This window comes from Notamacropus eugenii, chromosome 3, assembly GCF_028372415.1.
Source record: "Notamacropus eugenii isolate mMacEug1 chromosome 3, mMacEug1.pri_v2, whole genome shotgun sequence".
Classification (NCBI taxonomy): domain Eukaryota; kingdom Metazoa; phylum Chordata; class Mammalia; order Diprotodontia; family Macropodidae; genus Notamacropus; species Notamacropus eugenii.
The window spans coordinates 95,003,609-95,028,192 of record NC_092874.1 but is presented as its reverse complement, the minus strand read 5'-3'; the positions used below and the strand labels follow the sequence as shown (position 1 = coordinate 95,028,192).

The window sequence follows — 24,584 nt, the reverse complement described above, 5'->3', positions numbered from 1 at the left end:
AAGGGATAACTAGTAGTTAATGACGCACAAAGGCAGTTGTCTACCAGCGGTAGCCTCGTCTGACTCTTCGTGACCCCATCTGGGGGTTTCTTGGCAAGGATAATGGATTGGTTTGCCATTTCTGTATAGTGTCAGGAGAAGTACATTTGGAGTCAGAAAACATAGCTTTCAAATCTCAGCTAGCTTCAATTCTGTGGTTCTAGCTTCCTCATCTATAAGAAGGTTGCTTCTTTGCAGGAGAATGGTACTATTGATATGGAATCGATTATGGTGGATGTGTGGACTTTGATTTACTGAACTGCTTTTTTCTCTTTAAAATCTTGGAGAAAAGTTATTAGAGATGGCTCTCAGGAGAGGGAAGGGTGGAAGGATAAAAATCTAAAGAGAAAATACTGTAAAAACACAGAGTATAAATAAAAATATGCTCACATTTCAAAGCAACCCCCAAAAGGGCTATTGGACTGGATCACCTCTAAATTTCCTTCCAGCTCTGATTCCAGTTCCCAGATTCTAACTTTCTTATTTCCTGGTCAGTGCTAGAGGCAGATCATTTGCCTGTGGCTGCTCTGCCTTAGAGACCTTCTCCAGGGGTCTCTCAGCTCAACAAAACTTGGACGAACCTTTGTTATTAATGTACGCTGTGTGTTCTGCTGCCTGGGAGATATAAACATGTAGGAGGCACAGTTATTCTTTCCTCCAGAAGTTTGCAATTCATTTGCGGAGATAAGACCTGCAAAAAGAACTACAGTACAAATTAGAGTGATTAGGAGCCGTACAAAGAGTTGCAAGAATTCACCGGAGAGAGAAATTATTACCTTGGGCTCCTGGGAATTCAGGGGAGACTTCGTGGAGGAGGGAGCTCCTGAGCTAGATAAGGTCTCTCCTTGAGGAAAGGGGGCTAGGAAAAAACCTCAGACTCAGATTTGGGGGTCAGATGTGCCCACGCCAACCCTGCCTTTCCTGTGCCTCAGTTTCTCTGCCTTAAACCGCCGTATAAAGCTAAAGCCCTCTCTCTCCACGCGCCCCCAAGCTGGAGTGGCCAGGTCAGGAGTCAGCGTCTCGTGGGTGGCTGACACCCTAACTTCAGGGAAGTCCCGGGGGTGGCCTGTACCATCCTCCTGTGGGTAGGTCCGCAAGGATGGAGGGGGGAGTTCCCGCAGCCCCGCCCGAAGCGACCAGTGCCGGGCTGTGCCTGGAAGCCCTCCCCCTCCCCCTTCCCCTCCTCCGTGCCCATCTTCTGCTCCCGGTCTCTAACACACCGCGCCCCCTACACTTTACACACCCCCGGCGGGGCCGCGCACGGCACGAAGGGGGCGCGCACGCAAGGGGCCGGCCTGCTTGCGGCGCGGGGGAAAGTTGAGTTGGGAGAAGTTCGGAGCGGCGGGGGCGCGCCCCGGGGTGGGCCAGGGGGAGCTGCCGGGAGCGCGCGCGCGGGAGCCCAGGAAGAGAGCGGGACCCCCGGGACCCCCGGGGAGCGGAGCTTGGAGCTAGCGGGTAAGCGAGGCGGGGGGAGGAGAGGTGGGGGGGACTGGGTCGAGGGGAAGGAGGCAGGGGAGGCCTGGGGCGTTGGGGAGAGGAAGGGAAGGAAGGAAGGAGGGAAGGGACCGTAGACCCGAAGTGGAGGCGGGGATGCGGGAGGTGGGGGTGGGAGCGCTGGCCCCGGGAAGAAGGATGGGGAAACTTGTCCGCAGTGTAGACGACCGGCCCAGGTCCACTTGTTGGGGTTCTACAGAACGGGGGTGCTGCGCTTCCTGCTATCCAAAAGGGCTCTGCAGTCAGGCGCGGTCTCCGGCAGGGCTCTGCAAGACCTCCAGCCTCGGCTCCCCAGCTAGGTCACTGGATCCCCCTCCTCCATCCTTCTCTGCTTCCTCCATGACTCCCTCACGTCCTCTCAGACCCCCACCCCTCTGGCTGAGACCCCACTCCCCGGGCCCTCCTCCAGGGACGCCCCTCCATCTGCCTCCTAAGGGGCGGAGCCGAAGGTGTGGGGGAGTCAGGTCAATCCAGGACACAGGTCAAGTCTGCGGGGCAGCAGAAGGGCAGGGTTGAGTGAGGACCAACCCCAAGGGAAGACAAATAGACCTTGAAGTAGAGGGTTCCAGTCTTGGGGGGAGGGGGGAGAAGAGGTCCCTAGCCCTTCTAGGCGTCTAGCTGCCTGCCACCCTGCCCCCTTCCCCTAGGGCCCAGAAGTGGAGGGGTGTGGAATGTGAGGGGAGCAGGGAATAAAGCCCAAGAGGGGGTCCCGGGGTGTCTACTAATCCCGTCAGGCTTGGTGTGGGGAGAGATGTTAATCCCCCGGGGCTGGTCGGGGCCGGTCCCGGGAATGTGCCCCCACCCCGGATTATCGGCCCGGGACGCTTGGGACAGAAGCTGCTTTGTGTTCAAGCCCAGAGTAGGGGGGTGAGGGTGGGATGGTGGAGGAGGGGGTGATGAGATTAGAAAAGGGGGCAAATTGAGGGCCTAGTCATGTAAGTATGAAGCGCCGATGGTAGGACCACCTGCAGAGGCTCTGGACAGAGATCCCCCCCACCCCATACAGGACTTCCCCCAGCCCCCTATGGGGGAGGGGGGCTGTGCAGCCTAGGGAGGGACGTGCCTTGGCTAAGGGCCGGCCTGGGGGGGGGGGGGGGAGCCGAGAGACGGTCAGCTGAGTTGAAGCTAGGGCCAGGAATGTTCAGTCCTAGGCTCCCAGAATTGACCCTGAGACCTACACCTTTTCACCCCAATGGACAGGCCCCTTCACACGGATCTCCCCCCTCTCTTCCCCATCCGTGAAATCTGTACACTGATCCACCCCAGAATTTCTCCACTCTCGTTCCCCTTCCTCGGCCCTCTTCTCCATCTTAAACCTAGGAGGCACCCCCTCTATCCCCAGCATATCTGTATACGCTCTCCCCTACCCCCATCCCACCTCTTCGGCCCCTGTTGGCTTTTTAAAGAGCTGCCGCTGCTCCGAGACCCTCTCCTCGGCCCTCCCTGACCTGCCCTCTTCCCCCACCCAGCCCTAAACCAGTCATGGTCACGGGCAGGTTCTAGCCCTGAGGTTCAGATTTTTCCAAACTGGGAGGGGTGGAGGGGGAAGGAGGATCTGCCCCTCCCATCACCTAGGGTCCCAGTGTCCAAGGAGCTAACAGGAGACCTCCTACCCCACCTCTCAATCCAGTCACGTGCCCCTCCCCCCACCCCCCCAGCATAAAACTCAACCCCGGCCGCCCGGCTCCCTCCCTCCCTCCGCTCCCGCTGGGTGAGTTCAGAGACGAGGCTTCAGCTCCTCCTCCACCGTCCCCCCACTTCCCTCCCCTCTCCGATTTCTGGCGGGGTGCTCTTTGCCAAAGGGGAGGGGGTGAGGCTGAAGGGGGTGGGGCGGGCCCTGGGTTAGGACCCCTCCCGATGTCTCCAGTGTCCCTCTGTCTTTCTGTCTAGTTCTCTTCCTGGAAAGAGTTCAGTTTTCATCTCGTCTCCCTGCCAGTTCTCGGTCCCAATCTCTCTCTCTCACTCCATCTCCACTCCACTAGCTTCTCCGCCGTGCTCCTCTTTCTGTCTGTCTGTCATCACGGTCACCAGGCCGTCTTCTTTTCCATCTCTCCTCTCCTCTCGTTCCCTTCCTGTCTAGGTCTCTTGTCACCCACCACCCCTTCCTTAGCCTGTCTCGGTCCCTTTCTTAGGCAGCTTTTTCTCTGTTTCATTCTCTTCATCTCTTCCTCTCCCTTACTGCTCTTTTCCCCTTAGTTACCTTGGCTTTGATCAGTCTCTCCGTCCTTCTTCGTTTTTGACCTTAGTAAGAGCTCCACTTCCTGCTGCCCCTCCATTTCTTTTCCTTTTATCTTTTTCCCGTTGCTATTGTCTCACCTCTCCCACCTATACTGCGGTCCTTTAAAGCATAAGATGACATTAAGGGTGGTAAATATAAGTGTGTGTATTTGTAGGTGAAAAGATTAGCAGTACGGCTCCGTAGCGCTTTCTGCCGCTCTGAGCTCCATTTCTCCTTTTGCCGTCTCCTGTCATTTCTTTTTCTCTCTCCTTGATGCTCAGTGCTGTGCACACAGTAGGTGTTGAGTAAATATTTGGGCATGAAGTCATCGATTGCCTTTGCCTTTGTTTCTCAGTCTCGTCACTAATGATGTTTTCCTAATGCCTAAGGGTATGCTGCCCTCAAGTTGTCCAGGGAGTTGCAGGGACAGTGAGAAGGGCTAACACCTTGGCAATGAGCAGCACTCCCAGACGTCCTGCCCTGGGCACCGGCCCAGGTCCTGGTCCCTTCCGAACAGTGAGTACTATCCTCTCAACACCCAAGCCCCCAAAGGTTCCTAACCCTTACTTACCCTACCGCTCACGTCCCAGACTGCCTCCCTCTGGTACATAAAAGTCCTTAGTCCGCACACCTCCAACCCAGTTCCCAACATATACCCCCAACCCCATCCTGTCCTGATACCTTCTGGAGTCCTGGGCGTTTCCTTGGGGGAGGAGGGTGGCACAGCTAACTGGGGCTGGCAGCCAATTTGTGGTCGATTGAGATGGAAGGGGTTGTTAGGTGGATCTTAGGAGATGGGGGAGCAGGGTTTGGGCGTGTTGGTGGTGGCTAGGAGTGGAAGGCCCGGCATTGTTGGAGATTTCCTGCCTTTTCGATGGAGTGAGTGCTTGTAGTGGGAAGGAAATAGATGGTTGTGCCCCGAAAAGAGATGAGGGGTGGGGTGAGTGCTATTTCCTTATTTCCCCCAAGAAGAAATCTTGCCTTCTCTCTCAGGACCCAGTCTCTGCTGGGTGGCATCTCACGTCTCAAGTCCCGCCCACCCCGCCCCGGGGATGTAGCTTCAGCTTGTCTGCCCCGCCTTCTGTCTCTGGTGTCTTAGGCCCCGCCCCCTCTCCATGTGGCTGTTGCCCCACGTGGCCCCCCCTCTTTCTCCCCGGGGGAAATCATTAACCCCGAGCCCCACTGCTTTAGCCCAGTTATTGGTCACTTTGTCCCAGTCAGACACATGACCAGGAAGGTGCGTGGGCCGTTCCCCCTCCCTCTACACTGCACCCCCCGCCGGCCATGGACTTCCTCCTGCGGCCTCAGGTGCGAGGGGTCCTCCTCAATCCCCTCCCTCCTTTCCCTTTCCTCTACCTACTCAGCTCTCCTTCCCCCTTCCTATCTTCTCACTACTCTTATTCCACCTACTGTGCCTGCCCGCTTCCCTCCGCAACATCTTCCTGGTCCCCCCATCCTCTTTCCATGCTCACCTCCTGCTTCCCCTGCCCCCCCAGCTTATCCTGGGGGTGGTGCAGAGAGCTTTATGGGCTCGGCAGAGCTGAGTTAGAGCTGCTGAAATGAGCTGGGCAGGTTCTGTCTTCATTGGGGAATAGGGCCCCCTCAAATACCCTCCCACTCATTCAGCTATCCACAATTACGGCCTTACGCTCCCACCTCCCCTCCCCTTTCTTGGTCACTGACTAGCTGGCACCATCAAGGTTGCGGGGATGGGGGGGGAGACCCACTCCCTCGCCCTTGGAGGTTCTGATGCCCTTCAGGGCCTGAGGCTCCTGAGCAAATATTTGGTGATGGCTGGAGCAGGGGACTGCCACCGGCACAGGAGGGGACAGGGACTGGGTTACTAGCTTAGTTCGGCTCCGGCTGGGCGGCCGCTCAGCTCGCTCCCGGCGTGCGGCACAAGCTTCGCGCCGCAGCCCCGCCGGCCGCTGCTGTCTCCACTGCTGCTGCCCTCTTTCCTGCAGGATGACTCAGGTGGGGGGAACGAGGCGGCAACCGCGGGGGTGGGGGCTGCGGGGCGGCACACAAAGTCCACTGCCCATTTCCGTACCCCATCCCGCCCGGGGCAGGGTTTCGGTGCGGGCCCCCTTTGGGTCCAGGAGGCTGGCTTGGGGGGTGCCCAAGTTACTACGGCTCTGCAGCAGTCCGCCCCTGGAGCCCGGAGGGAAAGTCTTCATTATCCAGTGTGAGAAACGCCCAAATGATGCCTCCGAGCATCCGGATCTTGGGAAGGGAGCATTCCTCTTGGGAGTCAGGGCAGTGATTTTTCCACATTACAGAAGTGACCCTAGTACTGAAGTGCCCTTGTGGGCGTGGTCCTGGCCCAGAAAGGGCAGGAAATGGGCAGAGCAGGGGCACTTGGGGGGGGTGTTTGGAGGGGGAAGGCGGCTAGAGGAGCAGGGATTGGGGGCGGGGTGAACAGCCGGGACCCCTGAGGCTCTCTTTCCTCTCCTCCCCACCGTCCACAGCCTGAGCCAGAGGGCTCAGGCCCCCACGCGGGCCCCGGGTGCCCTCCGTTCGCCGAACAGGAAGACGACGAGCTGCACCGCACTTTGGGCCTGGAGCGCTTTGATGAGATTCTGCAAGAGGCAGGATCCCGCAGCGGGGACGAGCCGGGCCGAAGCTATGGGGAGGAAGACTTTGAGTGTGAGGGGGCGGGCCCTGAGAAGGGAGGGGAGGGAGGGAGCTGTGGAGGAAAGTGGGGGGAGACAGCAGGAGGTCCCCCCCTCTGACCGAGTTCTTATCCTCTGCCAGACCACCGCCAGTCTTCCCACCACATCCATCACCCACTGTCTACCCACCTGCCTCCGGACGCGCGCCGTAGAAAGAACACCCAGGGTGCTGGCAGAAAACAGCGCAAACGCCCAGGAGCCTCCCCCACGGGAGAAACCCCCACCATTGAGGAGGGTGAGGAAGACGAGGATGAGGCCAGCGAAGCGGAGAGCGGCCGGGCGGCTCCCCCGCGGTCTCCGAGCTCCACTCCGACTTCTGTCCAGGTAAGTGGGAGCCCCGCCGCACTCCCCCCGCCTTGGGTGAGGGTGAGGCGGGGGGAGGCTCGGAGGGGAGGTGAATGTGGAAAGCTCCTCTTCCTTCCCTTCCTTCCCTTGTTTGCTGTTCTAGTTCTTCCTCCACGAGGACGATAGCACTGAGAGAAAACCAGAGGGACCTGTTCCTTCTTCCCCACCGAAACCCTCCCACCAAGAAACAAGCCCCAAAGCTCCTAGAGGGGTCCTGCCCGGGTAAGTGGCATCTCCCATGCAGAGGCATGTAAGAGATATGTACTGTGGTCAAAAATACCGAGGTGGTTTGCAGGACTTAGATAAGTTGGAGATCTACCCGTTGGCGACTTACTTTCTAATTAAGGACACTGTTTGGGAATGTTTGGCCCTGTAAAAGCCACATTCCAACCAACCCTGTAAAACCAAGTAAAAGTTAATCACCTTAGGGGAACAAGGAGTGAATTTTCTATGGCCTGACCTAGCTTTTCTTTCTCATCCCTTCTCAAAAAGCCATTCCCTCTTTTAGCATCAGTTAAGCACCTTCACTGGCCAAAAACTCGGAGCTAAGGTTCTCCTACCTCAGAGGAGCACTTCCAGGTTTCTGCCTCGGTCCCCCTCCCAGCTTGTGCTTTACTCACCCTTAAAGCCCAGATAATCTCCCTCCTCTTAACTAAGGTACTGCTTTGTACCTCCAGCTTTCTCTGGCTGCCCTCTTTCCACTTCCCCCAGCTGAAAATGGTTTTCCCCTCCTCAGATTTTCCTAGAGAGAACATTTTGTCCAGATCTATTCTTTTATCGTGTTGTATCCCAGCAGATTATAAACTCACTGAGGGCAGTGACTCATTTTTCCCAATGTTCCCAGAACAGAGCATTGTATATATTTTTAAACTATCTGTTTACTTGTATTGAATTGTACCTTGTGCTCCAAGTATTTGTCTCTTAAATATCTCCTCTTCATTGAGCTTCATTAACATAGGAAGGTTTCTGTCTTATCTATGTTTTGTAACACCCTCCATGTGTTGTGGCGTACAGTTGTTGATTGGATGGAGTGAGGTGAGATCAGTCAGGGAGGGCTTCCCACAAAAAACTGAGGAGCTTTTTTTTTTCAAACTTCAGCTCATATATTTGTCGCTTGCTTTCTGCTGTTCACTTTGAGACAGTTTAAAAGAAGGAAAGAATAAAAAGGTTTTTATTAAGCTCTTTTACTGTGTTCCAAGCATTACACTAAGTACCAGCAATAAAAATGAGATAGTCTGCCTTCAAGGAGGGTCTAATAAGGATGGGCAACATAGAAGGGACTGGGGGAAAGGAGGGGAGGTTTGGTCTGAGGCAGAGGTGGCAACAGCCACACTTCCCAGTACAGAAGGAATCAGCTTAAAATGTAATTGGAAAATAGTTAAGAAAATGAATAAAAATATAATAGAACATAGATCATAACATGTGGTTTCCTAAGTCAGTACTGCAGCCCACTGGGATCCTTATGTAGACAGGGTTTAGTAGGCTGCCCCACTCCTACTGGTTGCTGGTCTGAGCAATGGCAGAGAAGGTGAAATAGTCCATAGAACAGTCACTGGACATGTCTTTTCTAGAAGCAGTGGTAATATGGATTTAATTACTGTGTCCAGAGAAAAGAGGTAGGAGTGGAGTGACCTAGCAATAGGGCAGACGGGAGCTGGTCTTCTAGTTTGATTTATTTAGGACAGTCTAGGTACCATGGGTTAGGTAAAGCCACTTAGAGGCCTCAAGCATAGGACAGGTGTTCTAATGCTAAATGGATATAACTTCCAGGGATTGGGGGCATGGCTTGGCATGGATTCCAGAGGGTCTCGTGTGGATGGTGAGAGTAGGGATGGGTGTATCTGTAGCATGACGGAAACAGGACAATCACTGTGGGCACAGCTGAATGCATAACTACCATGGGCCCTGTGTGGTTGGAGGAAAATGGTTCAAAGTCAGGGTACGGCAGCGAGCCCTGTGTGACTCATTCCATGGCCCTGCCCCCAGTCTTGGGTGGTGACTAATGTGAAATAGGAAGCACATATGTAGTGGAAAGCTGTATTTATTGAATGTGGAACAAGCTGACCAAAAGTAGTTTAGATGATTCCAGTTCTTGTTTTTTGTATTTGTAATATCCAGAGTAAGGAAGTAGGAGATTGCTATGTGTCTTCTCAGGGAGAGACTGAAGGAGTTTACTTCTTTAAAGTTTGCAAAGTGCCAGACATACATGATCATATTTGATCCCCCACATGAGGTAGGTGCAATTATTATCTCCATTTTATAGGTAAGGAAGCTGAAGCCAAAAAAGCTTAAATGGTTTCCCCAGAGGTACACAGATAGTGACTGAGGCTAAAACTGAACACTTTTTCCTGACTCCAAGTGTAGTGCTCAGGAACTGCACCTGTCTGCCTCATTAAAAGGTAGAATATGTATTCTGTGTTATAGACTACAAAGCTATAGAAATATGGAGAAGGGAGATATGTGTGGTTTGGCTCAGATGAGCAGAGAAAGCCTCACTGATCCCCAATACCTAAGTTCAGATGCTGCTTCAAACACTTTTACTAACTGTGTGACCTAGGGTGAGTCACAAAGCCTCTCTCTGCCTCAGTCTCTTTACCTTACAAGGGTATATTAAGGATAAAACGAGATCCATAAGGGACTTTGCAAACCTTAAAGTATAGCTAGGCCTTTAAGAATATTTTAGCAGGTTGGGAAGGCCCCTCAGGAAAAAGAAATAGCATAAGCAAAGGCAAAGTTGTAGGAATAATAACATTTGGAGTTACAGTCATGGGATTGGTGGGGGAAGCTTGGGACAGGTAGAGTAGGAGCAGATTGTACAATTTGGGGTTGATAAAACAGTCCCAGGGTAATATCTGGATTTGGATTAAGCTGCTGTGCGGATTTGCCATGTTTTGGGCTTGACAGCTAGTACAGGTAGATACTGACTTTGTCCCAAGACCAGATTAGGTACGGCAGTGAGGGCAGAGGGGTGGCTTACACGGGGTTTATCTCTCCCAGGGCTCCAGCAGAAGAGGCATCCGGAGGTGCTGTGGGGGGAGAGGATGGAGGAGCGCCAGGTCGTCCTTCTGCTAAAGCCCAACCGGGGCACCGAAGCTACAACCTGCAGGAGCGGCGCAGAATTGGGAGCATGACAGGGGCTGAGCAGGCACTGCTGCCCAGGGTGCCTACAGATGAGAGTGAAGCCCAAACCCTGGGCACTGCTGACCTGGACCTCATGAAAAGTGAGAACTCTAGTGGGTTGGTAATAGGGAGGGCTTCAAAGATAGAACTGGGTCTGGAGAAACCCACCAGGAAATAAAGGGCTAGGATCTAGAGTGCTGGGTGGAGGAAGAAGGAGAAGAATAATCCATCCTTCCTCTTATCCTTGAATCTCCAAACACCGTCCTCCACCCCACCCCACTCCCCACACCTTGTCAGCTGCTTCCGTACATACACATCCACTCCAGTCTCCGTTCTTTACAGGTCACCGGTTTGAGGATGTGCCAGGTGTGCGGCGTCATTTAGTGAGGAAGAATGCCAAGGGACCTGTGCAGGGGGGCAGAGAGGGGAGAGAGCCTGGCCCTACACCACGCACTCGACCCCGGCCTCCCCACCAGCCCCATGAGGTAACACACCCTGCTTCAAGTCTGTCTGACCTTTACCCCACCACAGCCACAACCCCTCAGCAAAATAATTCTTTACATGTTTAATTTGTCAAAGCATATCCACTTTTGTTCTCATCTGATCCTCACAGCTACCTAGTATCAGTAAGTAGGGCAGGTGGTCCTTTTCCTTAGGTGAGGGACAGAATCCTTTGACTAGTCCAACACCATGTGTACTTGGTGACAGCAGGGCACAGGCTTGCCAACCTAGTTTTCTTTCCACCCCCAACACAAAGGTAAATAGGAGCAGCAGACCTCTCCATTCCGTACTGTCCCCACCCCCAATAAGCCCAGTACATAATCATTTCACCACTATCGCTCACTAGATTGGAAAACCTCTTCACCCTCCCAGGTGTTTGTGGAGCTCAATGAGCTCTTGCTGGACAAAAACCAGGAGCCTCAGTGGAGAGAGACAGCTCGCTGGATCAAGTTTGAGGAGGATGTGGAGGAGGAGACTGACAGATGGGGAAAGCCCCATGTAGCCTCACTTTCTTTCCGAAGCCTACTAGAACTTCGGAGAACCCTGGCTCATGGTAACTGTCTTTACTTGTCTTCCTAGCCTTCAGTTTTTCCAGCTTCAGTCTCGTAGGTGGGGTGTGCTACTTGTGGCCCAGTTTTCACTGACTATCCATGATCCCTCCCTTCCAATCTTTGTACTTTGGTGCATTACCCCCTGCACCCCAACAATAAGCAACTGTCTTTAGGTGATTGTAATGCACAATGCCAAATATTACCAGAGACCTTATGAGTTCTACATACCAGGGGAGCATGGGACATCTCTGTTGGGTTGTGACATGCGTATTGCGATGTCAGCAAGTCCCTTCGTAGATTTTTCTGTTTCTTTATGCATTCCTAGCTCACTTATCTGACAGATACTGTCATAGAATGGGCTGTTTCTGCACCACGGAAGTTTCTAGATAAATGAAGCCTTAAGCAACAGGACTGTGTTTAACTGTTTTAGTGGAGATTTTTTCTAAACTGGAGTACATCCTCCCCTGCCTTCGTCACTGGAGGATACCAAACATAATTTAACATTTTCTTGGTAGCTCAGTCATAATTGTGAACATTTGTTGTAATTCTGTGTTAGAATCTGGGACTGCCTGCTTTAAATGGCAAGCAGTCAAGCTTTAAATGGCTTCGAGGCTTCTGGACTTCTTCGTTGTTGGCTGTCCTTGCTGCTGTCAGGGTACTTGTCTGTGCTAGTGAGCCCACTTTCTAATTTGCTGCATCTAATTTGCTTTCGGCTTGGAAACCAGGTGACTAAGCCTGTTAAGACTGATACAAATTAAACAGATAAGAGAACCCCAGAGAGTCAACTGAAAAATTGAGAAGGTAACCTTGGAAAAGTTGAAGGATATAAATAAACCTACATAAATCATCAGTATTCCTCTAGATTACCAACAGAAAGAGCTAGGGAAAAAAAAGTTCCATTCAGAATAACTACAGAAGCAATAAAATCTTTGGGAGTATATTTACAAAGACTACAAGAAACTAGACAATCCTAATTACAAACACTCTTTGTGGAAATGAAGACCTACATGATTTGGGGAATATTAATTGTTGATGAGTAGGTCAATCCAATGTAATGAAAATTATAATACTACCTGAATCTCCCTTCAGTGCTGTACTGATACAATGGTCAAAAGAATATTTTACGGAGCTAGAAAAAATATGGAGCAACAAAAAGTAGAGAATCTAAAGTGAGAAGGAAGGGGGTCTCAAACTATGACAAAGTAGTCATCACTGAAATGATGTGGTACTAGTGGAATAGAGTAGAAGTAAACAAACAGTAGAACGGTGTTTGATAAATCCAACCCAGTTATTAGGGGAAGGTCTCATGATAACAGTCTGGCAGAAATTAGGCTCAGATCAATACCTCATACCAAGATAAACTCCAAATGGATGGCTATATGACCTAAATGTAAAAGGTCACATCATAAATTAGGGGAACAAGAAATAAACTGCCTTTCAGATCTACGGACAGGGAAGAGTTTATGACTAAACAAATGACAGAGTATCACACGGGGTAAGTTTGGGCAGAAACAAAATCTAATAGAGTTAAATTTAGAAGGGAAACAGGAAACTGGGGGGGGGGGGGCTTTGCAGCAGATATCTTCGACAAAGGTCTCATCAGAGATTTATAAAGAACTAATTTAAATTTATAAGACAAGGCCATTCCCCCAGTAAATGGCCAAGGATATAAACAGGCATATTTGAAAGAAATAAATTTTTGATGTCAACAGTTTCATGAAAATAGTTTGTTACTCATCTAATAATTAGAAAAATGCAAATTAAACTTGAGGTTCTGCCTTCTGTACATCAGACTGTCAATGATGACAAAGAAAATGACATGTTTGAAGGGTTTTGAGAAAGCAAGTACACTGATGTACTTTTGGTGGAGTTGTGAATTGGTCTAGCCATTCTGGAAAGCAGTTTGGAATTAGGCCCCAAAATGTACCATGCTATGCGTACCCTTTGACCCCACTATATCACTATTAGGCCTATGCTTCCAAAGAAGTCAAAGAAAGGAAAAGGACTTAAATGAACTAAGATGTGTATAGCAGCTCTTTTTGCTGTGGAACCCAAAAGTTGGAAACTAAGGGAATGTTTTCCCTTTAGAGAATAACTAAACAAATTGTGACACATGAACATAATAGAATATTATTGTACCTTGAGAAATGAAATGGACGGTTTTAGAGAAAACCGAGGGACTTCTGTGAACTGATAGAGAGTGAAATGAGTGGGACTAGGAGAAGAAGCTATATAATGGCAATATAGAGAAAAATCTCTGAAGAAAGTCAGCTCCAAGTGAAGTGTCGCCCATCTTCCCTTTTGCACTCTTCCAGGGGCTGTTCTCCTAGATCTGGATCAGCAGACGCTGCCGGGGGTGGCACACCAGGTGGTAGAGCAAATGGTCATCTCTGACCAGATCAAGGCTGAGGACCGGGCAAATGTGCTTCGGGCCCTGCTGCTGAAACACAGGTAAGCGGTTCTGAGATAAAACTCTCCCCGGCCCCCAAGTCATAAAGGCACTCCTTTCCCCTACCCGCTTTCCATTGATGATCCTTCTGATTTCTGTCCCCACCCCCAAAAAATCCATTCTTCTCCACAATGTACATTACTGAGACATGCTACTGAAACTCAAGGATCCACACACTGTACAGAAAATGTTCCTTTCTGTGTAGTCGTCCTTGCCAAGGCTTCTCCCCTCCCTCTCCCCTGTCGTCCACATATCTACAACCTCCTAGGTTTCCTTATCTCTTTACTTCTCTCCCTATCAGCCATCCAAGTGATGAGAAAGATTTCTCCTTTCCCCGAAACATTTCTGCTGGCTCCCTGGGGTCACTGCTTGGGCATCACCATGGTCAGGGGACTGAGAGTGACCCCCATGTCACTGAGCCTCTGATTGGGGGAGTTCCTGAGACCCGCCTGGAGATAGAGAAAGAGGTGAGGAAAGTCCTGGAAGACTGAGTTGACAATGATGAGAGGAGGAGGGAAGAGAAAAGGAGATGGGAGACCTGTATTCTAATGACAATAATAGCTAGCCTTTCTACAGCACTTTAATAGTGGCAGAGCACTTTATGTATGTTGTTGACCTCATTTGATTCTCAGCCCTATGAGGAATGTGGTAGGATTATCTCTATTTTCTAGTTGAGGACACTGAGGAACAGAAAAATTAAGTGACTTGCCCATCATCACACATCTTATAAACATTACAGGAAGGATTTGAATTTGGACCTTTTTGACTCTCAATAGCAGTGTTTTATCCACTGAGCCACATAGCTGTTTGGTTCCAGCTGTGTCTTTTCACAGATATGTGACTTTGGATGAGTCATTTAATCTTATCAGTTTCCTTATCTGTTAAATGGGGATTGTTGTGAGAAGTGTTTTATAAACCTTGAACCTATATAAATCAGAATATGTTGGTAATTATTTTAGTTCTTAAGAATAGCAGCAATCACTTCTGGGTCAGTGTCCTCATCCATCAAACAGGGACAGCCACACATCTCCTTACTTCAAAGGAATGCTGTGAGAATGCTTTTATCTCAAGGTAGAGGAGAAGGACAATGAATTTTGGTAGGCGATGTTATAGGCTAGGGAGATGGACTAAGCTGTCTTCTTTTTCTTCCTCCACCCCAGCGGGAGCTGCCTCCTGCTGCCCCTCCCGCAGGCATTACTCGATCCAAGTCCAAGCATGAACTGAAGCTGCTGGAAAAAATTCCTGAGAATGCAGAGGCCACTGTGGTGCTCGTGGGTATGAGGGGTTCAATCTTGGTTGGGGCGTGTGGCTAACGGGGGAATGTGATTTAGGTAGAGTGGATGGTCTGAGGAATAGGCTATTTGGGGGTACCTCCCCTCTGCACCCGCTTCTCCTGGTAACTTTTGTGCTCATCTTAAACTAGGTACAGTTCCTGCTTCCTATCTATGCTTTTGAATATTGACACAGAACCCCCCCCTTTCACTTTTTTTAAATACTATTTTTCCTCTAATTATATGTAAAAACAATTTTTAACATTTTTACAAGTTTGTGTTCCAGATTCTCCCTCCCTGAAATAGTGAGCAATCTAAATTATACATGTGCAATCATGTAAAACATATTTCCATATCAGTCATTTTGTGGAAGAAAAACCAAAAAAAAGAGAGAAATAAAGTGAAACACAGTATGCTTTGGTCTGTATTCAGACTCCATCAGTTCTTTCTCTGGAGGCAGAGAGCATGGGTCCTTTGGGATTGTCTTGGATGATTGTATTACTGAGAATAGCTAAGTTATTCACAGTAGTTCATCATCCAATATTGCTGTCACTATATACACTGTTCTCCTGGTTCTGCTCATTTCATTGTGCATCAGTTCATATAAGTCTTTCTAGGTTTTTCTGAACTCATTCTGCTTGTCATTTCTTATAGCACAACAGTATTCCATTACAATAATATGGTGCTTCATCCATTCTCCAATTCATCCCCTCAGTTTCTGATTCTTAAGCCACCACAAAAAGAGCTGCTATAAATACCCTTGTACAACTAGGTCTCCGCTCCCCCCTGCCCCTTTTTTTGATCACCCCCTTGCACTTCTCATCCTAGGCAGACACATCCTTCCTCAGGGCTTCTCCCTCGAGCCTCCCTTCCTTCCTTTTTGCCCTTTACCCTCACAGACCTCCACTTTATGCATTGCCCACTTCAGGTAATCACACACATTGAACCCTGAACTTGGGGACAAGGAGTCCCAACTGGATCTCTCTGAACATCAGTTTCCTCATTTGTAAAATAAGAATGATGATACAAGTAGTTACTACTTCTGTAAATTGGCGTCCTCTATTAGTGTCATAATTCTGTCTTCCTTGTGAACTGGGGAATTCTTGTGTTTACCTCTCCGCACTTACTCCTCACATCCTTCCCTGTGGGTTCAGTGTCCTGTCTTGCCCCTCCCATCTGCCCTGCCTCCTCCTGTCCTCATCACTGTCCCTGTATGCCCCTTTTCTCTTGTCAGGCTGCGTCGAGTTCCTGTCCCGGCCCACCATGGCCTTTGTGAGGCTTCGGGAGGCCGCGGAGCTGGACGCTGTACTTGAGGTGCCTGTGCCTGTGCGCTTCCTTTTCTTGCTGCTGGGCCCGAGCAGCGCCAACATGGACTACCACGAGATTGGCCGCTCTATCTCCACCCTCATGTCGGACAAGGTCAGCCTACCCTATCCTCCTCTTTCCCCCCATAATACAGCATTTACAAGTTAACCTCTGAACCCAAGAGGATGCATTCACTTAACTGATATATATGTTCAAAACACTGGGAACAAACGAATCAAACAAATGTTGTGCTCAGGGAGCTGACAATCCAACAAGGTTGGCTTTTTCCTTTCCCCCTAGTACCCACTGACTGATTTCACTAGAAGGGTTTCTCGGTCCTGCCCTTATGCCTAACAGAGCTCTGTACATACAGGTGGCTACTAAATGTCTGGTGGTGTACTGGTGCTCTGGTTTTCTTTCTGTGCCCATGCCCTCCCCTTCTTTGGCAGCAATTCCATGAGGCAGCCTACCTGGCAGATGAGAGGGAAGATCTGCTGACCGCCATCAATGCCTTCTTGGACTGCAGCGTGGTGCTGCCACCATCGGAGGTGCAGGGCGAGGAGCTCCTCCGGTCGGTAGCCCACTTCCAGCGACAGATGCTTAAGAAGCGTGAGGAGCAAGGGCGGCTGTTGCCTACGGGTGCTGGGTTGGAGCCCAAATCCCCTCAAGACAAGGGTACGGGGGCCAGGCTGGGCTGGGAGGGGAGATGGGAGAAATGAAAGTGAAGGGATCTCAAGGTGGGCATACAAGGGTCTGGGCAGTTTTAGGGTGGGCATAAGGTTGTGGCCAAGATGGGTAATGTTTCTGAAAAGTGGGGAGGATGTGACTAAAGTGTGGATTTAGGGAAGGACAGAATTCTAGTGCAGGTGTTTGGGGATATGTTTCAGAAAGGGAATCCCTAGATTCTAGAAGAAAAGGTGGACAGGGATATTGGGGGAAAGGTGTATTCTTAGGGAGCAGGTTAGGCTTTTAGAGTTTAAAGGTTTCTCCATCAGAATAGGGAATTTGTGGGTGACCAGAAGGAGTCTGGGAATTTGTGGGTGACCAGAAGGAGTCTGGGGGATTCAAGTGGAAGGGAGGTTGTCCCTGATGGAGGCCGGGACTGCAGCACTCCTACAGATGGCAGAAGCATCAGGGGGAGTAGATGATGATGATCCTCTTCGGCGTACGGGCCGGCCCTTTGGAGGACTGATTCGGGATGTGCGGCGCCGTTATCCTCACTACCTGAGTGACTTCCGAGATGCACTGGATCCTCAGTGTTTAGCAGCTGTCATCTTCATCTACTTTGCTGCCCTGTCCCCTGCCATCACCTTTGGGGGGCTGCTTGGTAAGTTGGGGATTGAAGGCAGTGGTGACAGAAGGGATTAAATAAATAGAATCTCTAGACCTTGATGGGAATTTGGGAGGAGGGGAATCCTTGGATCCTTAGCACTTGCATCTCTCCATCTCAGGAGAAAAGACAGAAGATCTCATTGGTGTTTCTGAGCTGATCATGGCCACAGCTCTCCAGGGTGTGATCTTCTGCTTGCTGGGTGCCCAGCCCTTGCTCGTCATTGGTTTTTCTGGGCCTCTGCTGGTCTTTGAGGAAGCATTCTTCTCGGTAAGTCTGATTATAGGCTATCGAAGGTAGTAGCAGGGGTGTGTGGGAACAAGGCTTAGAGGCTCACTATGAGGTACTGATTACTTGCCTACTTTCTGTGACATAATGGATATAAAGGCTAGATTTGGAATGAAAAAGACCTAGATTGGAATTCTGCCTCAGATCCTTAAAGCTGGGTGACACTTACTGTCCCTGAGCTTCAGTTTCCTAATCTGCAAAATAAAAAAAAGCACCTACATCACAGAGACCAAGAGGAGCTCTTTCCCTCACAGCTCCCTAAACGTGACTTGAGCTATAGCCTCTTCCCTTCTCCCTTGCCCAGTTTTGCAGCTCCAATGGCCTGGAATACCTGGTGGGCCGAGTGTGGATTGGGTTTTGGTTGGTGCTCCTGGCTCTGCTGATGGTGGCATTAGAGGGCAGTTTCCTTGTCCGCTTCGTCTCCCGGTTCACCCAGGAGATCTTTGCCTTCCTCATCTCTCTCATTTTCATCTATGAGACCTTCTTCAAGCTGATCAAGGTAAGTAGCTCCCTTTTACAGCAGGGATCTCTTTGAGGTTCAGTTAGTGGGCAGGGGCTGGCTCCCCACGGAGATCTACCTACTCCCTATGTGTCTTGGTTCTCCAATCTCTGGAAGTTGGTGCTGTACCACCTTGCATAACTACATGGAAAGAATGGCTGCAATGTTTATACTATACCTAGTATGGCTGGAAAGGTAGGCTGGAGCCAAGATGGCAAGCCAAGGGCTCTGTATTTTATTAGCAGGAAACCACTAAAGGTTTTTGAGCAAGGAAGTGAAATAGTCAGGTGTTTGCATAAGGTAGATTATGTTGGCACATGTGAAGGGTGGATGAGAGACCAGAGACACTGGAGTCAGACAAGTTACAAGGTTCTGATAAATAGTTTAGACAATGGGTACTTGAACCTGGGTAGTGAAAATAGATAGAAAGGTATAGAGAGACCGCAGTTACAATCAAATGTATTTGGTAATTAGATGAATGTAGGAAGAAGAGTGAGGGAAGATCCTGGGAGACTGGAATGATGGGTGGCACAAGAATGCGTTCAGTTTTGGAGATTTTGGATTTGAGTTAATGGCAAGGTGGAGATGTACAGGCAATTGAAAATAAAGTATTGGAACTTCAAGAAGAAATCGGGTCTGGAGATAGATTTGGAAGGCATCAGTATAAAGGTAATAATTAAAGGCATGACTGTATAGCTAATGATGATGTAAAGAGAGAAGAGGGATGGGGATGAGGCCTGGGCACGGAAAGGAGCAAGCTGGGAGAACCAGGAGAATTCATGGTCATGGATGCCAGGGCAAGAAAGAATAGTAAGAAGCAAGGATGTTTTAACAGGATCAGACATTGTAGAGGTCAAGGAGAGTGACTAAATATAAAGGCCAGTGGATTTAGTAGGTAGCCTCAGTGATAAATGCTACACAACACTGGGTAGGTAGGACATGTAGTCTGGGTTTGAAGACAGTGGAAGTTTTGAGTGGCTGTGGTTAATGGGAAGGGAAGTCGGTAAGAGATAACTGATTCTGAGTGGCTCTGCATATTCAGACAGCATGAATTCCTAGTGGACTAAGTGGGCACAGTTAAGAATAGAAGCAAAGAAGGTGAATGGTGCAGGTGATCCTAGGGAGTTGATTGTTTAGCAGGGTAGCTTAACAGAAAAACAAAGAGGTGCGGGATTCAAGAAAAGAACAAGGTTGAAATGATTATTGGGTTCAGGCTGAGTAGGGAAGGAAGCAAAGCCAGAACAAGGATTGTACACCAGGGGGAATTGTTGATTTTGGCAAACCGAAAGGATAGCTCCAGAGACCTTAAACCCACCAGATCCTTTATTTGGAAGTTTTCCTTTCTCTCCTTTCTTCAGGCCTACCTGTCCTGCAGGGCCCAGCTCAAATGTCATTTTCATAAAACTTCTGATTTTAGCCTCCTGTCCCAGCCAAAAATGATCTCCCTCTTAATTTTTTCACAATACTTTGTATATCTTTTATGCACTCAAAATTTTCTCTTTTGTATAGTCTGGGTGCATATCTTACTTTTCCTACCAGTCAGGAGGGAGAGAGAGGACTACGGTATCTGTGGTACCCCTAAGTTCCCCAACCCTAGCATCCTAAATCTAGTAAGCACATCTTAATGTTGAATTGAGTGTTCTAAGTCCCATTTCTTCCATGAAGCCTTTGAACAGCTTTGGTTCAGACTCTCCTCTCCTCTTCTTGACCTTTCATCACTCTTAATTTACTCTCCCCATTCATCCCTTGATCATAATCTGTCCTGTACTTTCTATTTCTGTTTTCCAGTGTCTTATCTCCCCTTACCAATCTGTCCTGGAGGGTACTGGGAAGCGTAGGTATTCAGTAAACAGCTCTAGGGTGGTTTGATTAAGGTTTTTCCTCCTTCCATCTTCCCAGATCTTCCAAGAGCACCCACTCCATGGCTGCATTGTCTCCAATGGCTCTGAGCCAGTAGAGGTCGAGAATAAAACGTGGACAGAAACAATGGTGGTACTGAGAAATGGGAGTGCACCTAGTGAGAAGGAGGCCCGGAAACTGAAGGGTCAGCCCAATACAGCTCTGCTGTCCCTTGTGCTCATGGCTGGGACCTTTTTCATTGCCTTTTTCCTTCGAAAGTTCAAGAACAGCAGATTCTTCCCAGGGAGGGTATGTGGCTCTGTGCATTGGAGATTTGGTGGGTAAAGTACAGGAACTTAATATTCTCATCTCCCAAGATTGCCTCTTTCCAGAGGCACGTTAAGTGGAGGAGTTTTTTTTTAATGTTTTCTGAGCCTGCACTCTTTTCCATCCAGATCCGAAGAGTGATTGGAGACTTTGGGGTTCCCATTGCAATTCTCATCATGGTGCTGGTGGATTACAGTGTGGAAGACACCTACACCCAGGTGAGAGGGGAGATGGATGTGCACACATCCAGACTCCCCACTAAAAGGTCATTTCTCCAATCTCTGAGATCTTAAGAACGCCCTAATTCCCCTTATCCTGTGACCTTCACACACCTTATTCCTGTTAAAACTGACTATTTCTGCTTATTGCTCATTTATCTTTGAGCACAGCAGACTGTTGATGTTTGTCGATCCTCTTCCAAATTCCTCACAGCCTTTGACCTCTGCTTTTCCAGAAGCTGAGTGTTCCCAGTGGGTTCTCAGTGACAGCCCCTGAGAAACGGGGCTGGGTAATCCATCCTCTGGGGAAAAATGGAGACTTTCCAGTTTGGATGATGATTGCCAGCTTTCTGCCGGCCATTCTTGTCTTCATCCTCATCTTCATGGAGACTCAGATCACAACGTGAGTCTAAATTTGGGGGATTCATATGGGAAGATATACCTGAGCAACTGGGGATAGTTCTAAATGGAACAAGGTCCATGGAAGTTAGCACATATAGTTCAACAGTTAGACTGAAGCCAAATTATGGAAACCCTAACTATCAGACCAATGACTTTGAATTTGATACATTGGGCACTGGGGAATCACTGAAGGTTTTGGTGTGGAGGTTGTAACATAATGTCAAAAATTCAAGGAAGCCTCTAGAAAGAACTTTAGAAGCAATCCAGTCTAACTGTCATTCTCCATTTTACAGGTGAGGAAATTAAGATAGATCAGATAAGTGACTTGTCCATGCTTACACTGCTAATGGCAGCATTGTGCAGGCCATACTGGAAGAACAAAGAGAATAGAGCAGGGAACTCGCCTAGGCGGCTGTTGTGGTAATCTTGGCCTGCCTGAGAGTACCCTGGACTAGGAGGATGTTTATATTAAAAACGGAAAGGAACAGGCTTTTGAGACATTTTGAAGGAAGAATGAGCCAGGGTAGGTGATCAGATAGCCAGGATTTAGGATGTACATAAGGGACAGTCAGTAGTAAATTACCCTCCTCCTCATCCCACTCATGTAGGCTGATCATCTCCAAGAAGGAGCGCATGCTACAGAAAGGCTCTGGCTTCCACCTGGACCTGCTGCTGATTGTGGGCATGGGAGGTCTCTGCGCCCTCTTTGGCCTGCCCTGGCTGGCTGCTGCCACCGTCCGCTCTGTCACACATGCTAATGCACTTACTGTCATGAGCAAAGCTGTGGCACCGGGGGACAAGCCCAAGATCCAGGAAGTCAAGGAGCAGAGGGTGACGGGGCTACTGGTGGCTGTGCTTGTGGGTATGTTTCACCTTTCAAGACTTTAGCTTCCTGACACTCAGCACCTTCCCGAGGTCTGGAGGGGCTGTTGTGAGCCCTTTACTTCTATGCCCTCTTTGCTCCCCCTACAGGCCTCTCCATGGTGATTGGGGACCTGCTGCGTCAGATCCCCTTGGCTGTGCTCTTTGGGATCTTCTTGTATATGGGTGTGACCTCCCTAAATGGCATCCAGTTCTATGAACGGCTACACTTGCTGCTTATGCCACCCAAGCACCACCCTGATGTCACCTATGTCAAGAAGGTGGGCCCCCTTTCCTTAATCCTGGCCCCATTTTCATCTACTTTTTTTTGTCTAGGCTTTTCCAGCCGCTCTTCCACCATCTTGATGACACAATAAAAACTCAGTCTCTTGCCTATTCTCATTATTAGCTATCATTAGCTGATATCAAGTCACTATCAAGCTTTGGTTCTCTGGTGGTAATGGCTTGTCAGGCACCCTAGTAGATGGGTAGAAGAGTCTCTCTCTGAATACAGGGAGGCTTTGATTCGAAGTCTGCTCCACCTTCTCCCATTCTCCACAGGTTCGGACACTTCGAATGCACTTGTTCACAGCCCTGCAGCTCCTGTGCCTGGCCCTGCTCTGGGCAGTCATGTCCACAGCCGCCTCTCTTGCCTTCCCTTTCATCCTCATCCTCACAGTGCCGCTCCGTATGGTGCTACTCACACGAATTTTCACAGAGCGAGAGATGAAATGCGTAAGACCCACTTCCCCAACCTCAGTCCCTAATTCCTTCAGATTAATCTACTCTCAAGCCTCTAGCCTTTTTTTTTTTAACTTTGCACTTCCAATGTCTCTTCACAACTGAATTGTGGAAAAATTTCTACTCTGAAACAGTTTTTCCTTCGCCTGACTATGATTTCTCTTTCCCACAGCTGGATGCTAATGAAGCTGAGCCGGTGTTCGATGAGAGGGAGGGCGTGGATGAGTATAACGAGATGCCTATGCCGGTGTAGGGTGCTGGACGGAGGGACAAGATTGAGGGACAGGTGGACAGAAGGATCAGGGGCCTTGGTAGTAGGGAGTGGCTCCTCCTCTATTCCTCTACCCCTAGTTTTTATTTAAGTGAATAATTTAAGTCCTCCCCTGGCAGTAAAGTGCTTTGCCTTTCTCTCTCACCTTTTTACCTCCTAGTTCCCCTGGTTCCATGCTTCACTGGGGGAAGGGAAAGAATGAATGAAGAGAGGGCAGGCTCCCAGAAATCATACATATGACCAGGAAAGACTTTAATAAGAAACTAAATCACAGAGAAATGGTACCTTATTCATTACCCATAGGTGGTAGGTGGTTTCACACTCCAAAACAGGAGTATCCCTCTACTTCATGGACCAAAGACCATGTCCACATCTGGACAGCTGTTAGAGAAAGGGACAGAGACTGAGGTTCCTTGTTTTAGGCATTATACACCTGGTTGTTTAGACAGGAGTATGAGGAATTGGGTGAAATATTTCATAGGCAAAAAGGGGATATATGAAACATGCTATCCCTGGGGCAGAATCCCCATCACCCTCACCATACAACATGGCTTTTGTTCCTCAGACACCATAACTAAAAAAGCAAAATTTGCTTCTTGGCCCTGGATCCCAAGCCTAGCCCGGTGCCTAAGAATTTCTTTGCCTGTTCAGTATAGCCTGGTGGCACCATCATAATCCTGTCAGGATTTCCTTTCTGTCAGTCACTGCTCATGACTTTGAACCACTGTTTCCTTATGAGTATGGAAAAGGGGAAAAAGTATACTGAGAGTGGAAAGATCCTTGGATTCAAGAGATATGGCTTCAAGTATTGGCTTTGCCAATAACTGACCATGTAAGCTTAGGCAAATAATTTTAATGGCTGAGCCTCTTTCCTCTTATGTTAAATAAAAAGGTTGGACTACAGGTTCTTTCTAGGCATAAAAATCTGACGTCTGATAGAATAAAATATGGCGGGCCTAAACATTTGGAACTTCTGCCTTTTGATATAGCATTCTAAGGACTGGTCCCTACCTAATCCTAAACATCTCTTTCTCTTCCCTTATCTTGATTAAAAGCCAGCTTCCCCTGCCCACCCAGACTTTCCCTAGCATGGTCTGTTAGGGAAAGATGGACACTTGATGATTTTAGGGAGTGGGGACCCTGGTATCCTAAGATCCATATGTATATAGATGGCAAGCAGGGACAGGTGATATTGCCTTCTCAAGACCAATGGGGAAAGTGGAATGGGGACATGGCCCAAGACACCAAGAAATTATAACTTACTGCCATGTGCACCCCTACCCCTGGCCTTTTCCCTGTGATCACAAGATCTAGGCATCAATCTGACTTAAAATTGGGCAAAAAATAATATATAGAGTGCCTGCGGAAGATAGCAAAGCTAAAAGTGAAAAGAGGAGGAAGAGGGTAGTGGCAGGAGATGCAATCCTCACCTCCTGGACTAAAAACCTCCGAGAATCACATAAACTGCTGGTCGTCAGACAGGTAATTCATCAGCCCTAGGGGCTTCTGCATTACCCCATTGTGGCAGAGGTAAAAAAATGATCATTCATTTGTTTGTCCACTTTTGGTGTCGTACTAAGGATGATTCAGTATCCTGGGGAAGATAAGCAAAACAGCAACTTAAGACAGCACAAGTTCACAAGGCAGTGACTAAGAGCTAAATGAGTTTATTCAAAGTAGTTTAAATGGAGAAAAGTGCTAGGAATTCAGAGGGATAGATCATTGTGGTTGGAAATAACTGAAGGTTTCACATAAGAAGCAGGAGTAAATATGGGCTTGGAAGGATAGGGATGATCTCTGGAGGCAGAAGAATGTCAGAGGATGTGAACTGAGGTAGTGAGGA

General features: G+C 49.0%; 1 protein-coding gene across 3 annotated transcripts; it reads left to right on the top strand.

Annotated features, from left to right (window-relative positions):
• The first annotated feature begins 1,360 nt into the window (after positions 1 to 1,360).
• Positions 1,361 to 23,702, top strand: SLC4A2 (solute carrier family 4 member 2). Of its 3 annotated transcripts, none has more exons than XM_072652206.1 (23): positions 1,361 to 1,494; positions 4,141 to 4,267; positions 6,220 to 6,397; positions 6,506 to 6,747; positions 6,872 to 6,990; positions 9,766 to 9,989; positions 10,231 to 10,373; positions 10,762 to 10,942; positions 13,256 to 13,391; positions 13,691 to 13,856; positions 14,550 to 14,664; positions 15,895 to 16,079; positions 16,415 to 16,640; positions 17,074 to 17,292; positions 17,417 to 17,565; positions 17,888 to 18,082; positions 19,982 to 20,230; positions 20,377 to 20,466; positions 20,703 to 20,869; positions 21,477 to 21,730; positions 21,841 to 22,010; positions 22,291 to 22,464; positions 22,643 to 23,702. In XM_072652206.1, the coding sequence occupies exons 2-23, from the start codon at positions 4,205 to 4,207 to the stop codon at positions 22,721 to 22,723; spliced, it is 3,726 nt and encodes a 1,241-aa protein (XP_072508307.1). In that variant the 5' UTR covers positions 1,361 to 1,494; positions 4,141 to 4,204; the 3' UTR covers positions 22,724 to 23,702. The 3 variants fall into 3 exon arrangements, with proteins under 3 accessions (XP_072508307.1, XP_072508306.1, XP_072508308.1); XM_072652205.1 differs by lacking the exon at positions 1,361 to 1,494 and adding an exon at positions 1,615 to 1,832; XM_072652207.1 differs by lacking the exons at positions 1,361 to 1,494; positions 4,141 to 4,267 and adding an exon at positions 5,001 to 5,059.
• The last annotated feature ends 882 nt before the right edge of the window (positions 23,703 to 24,584 follow it).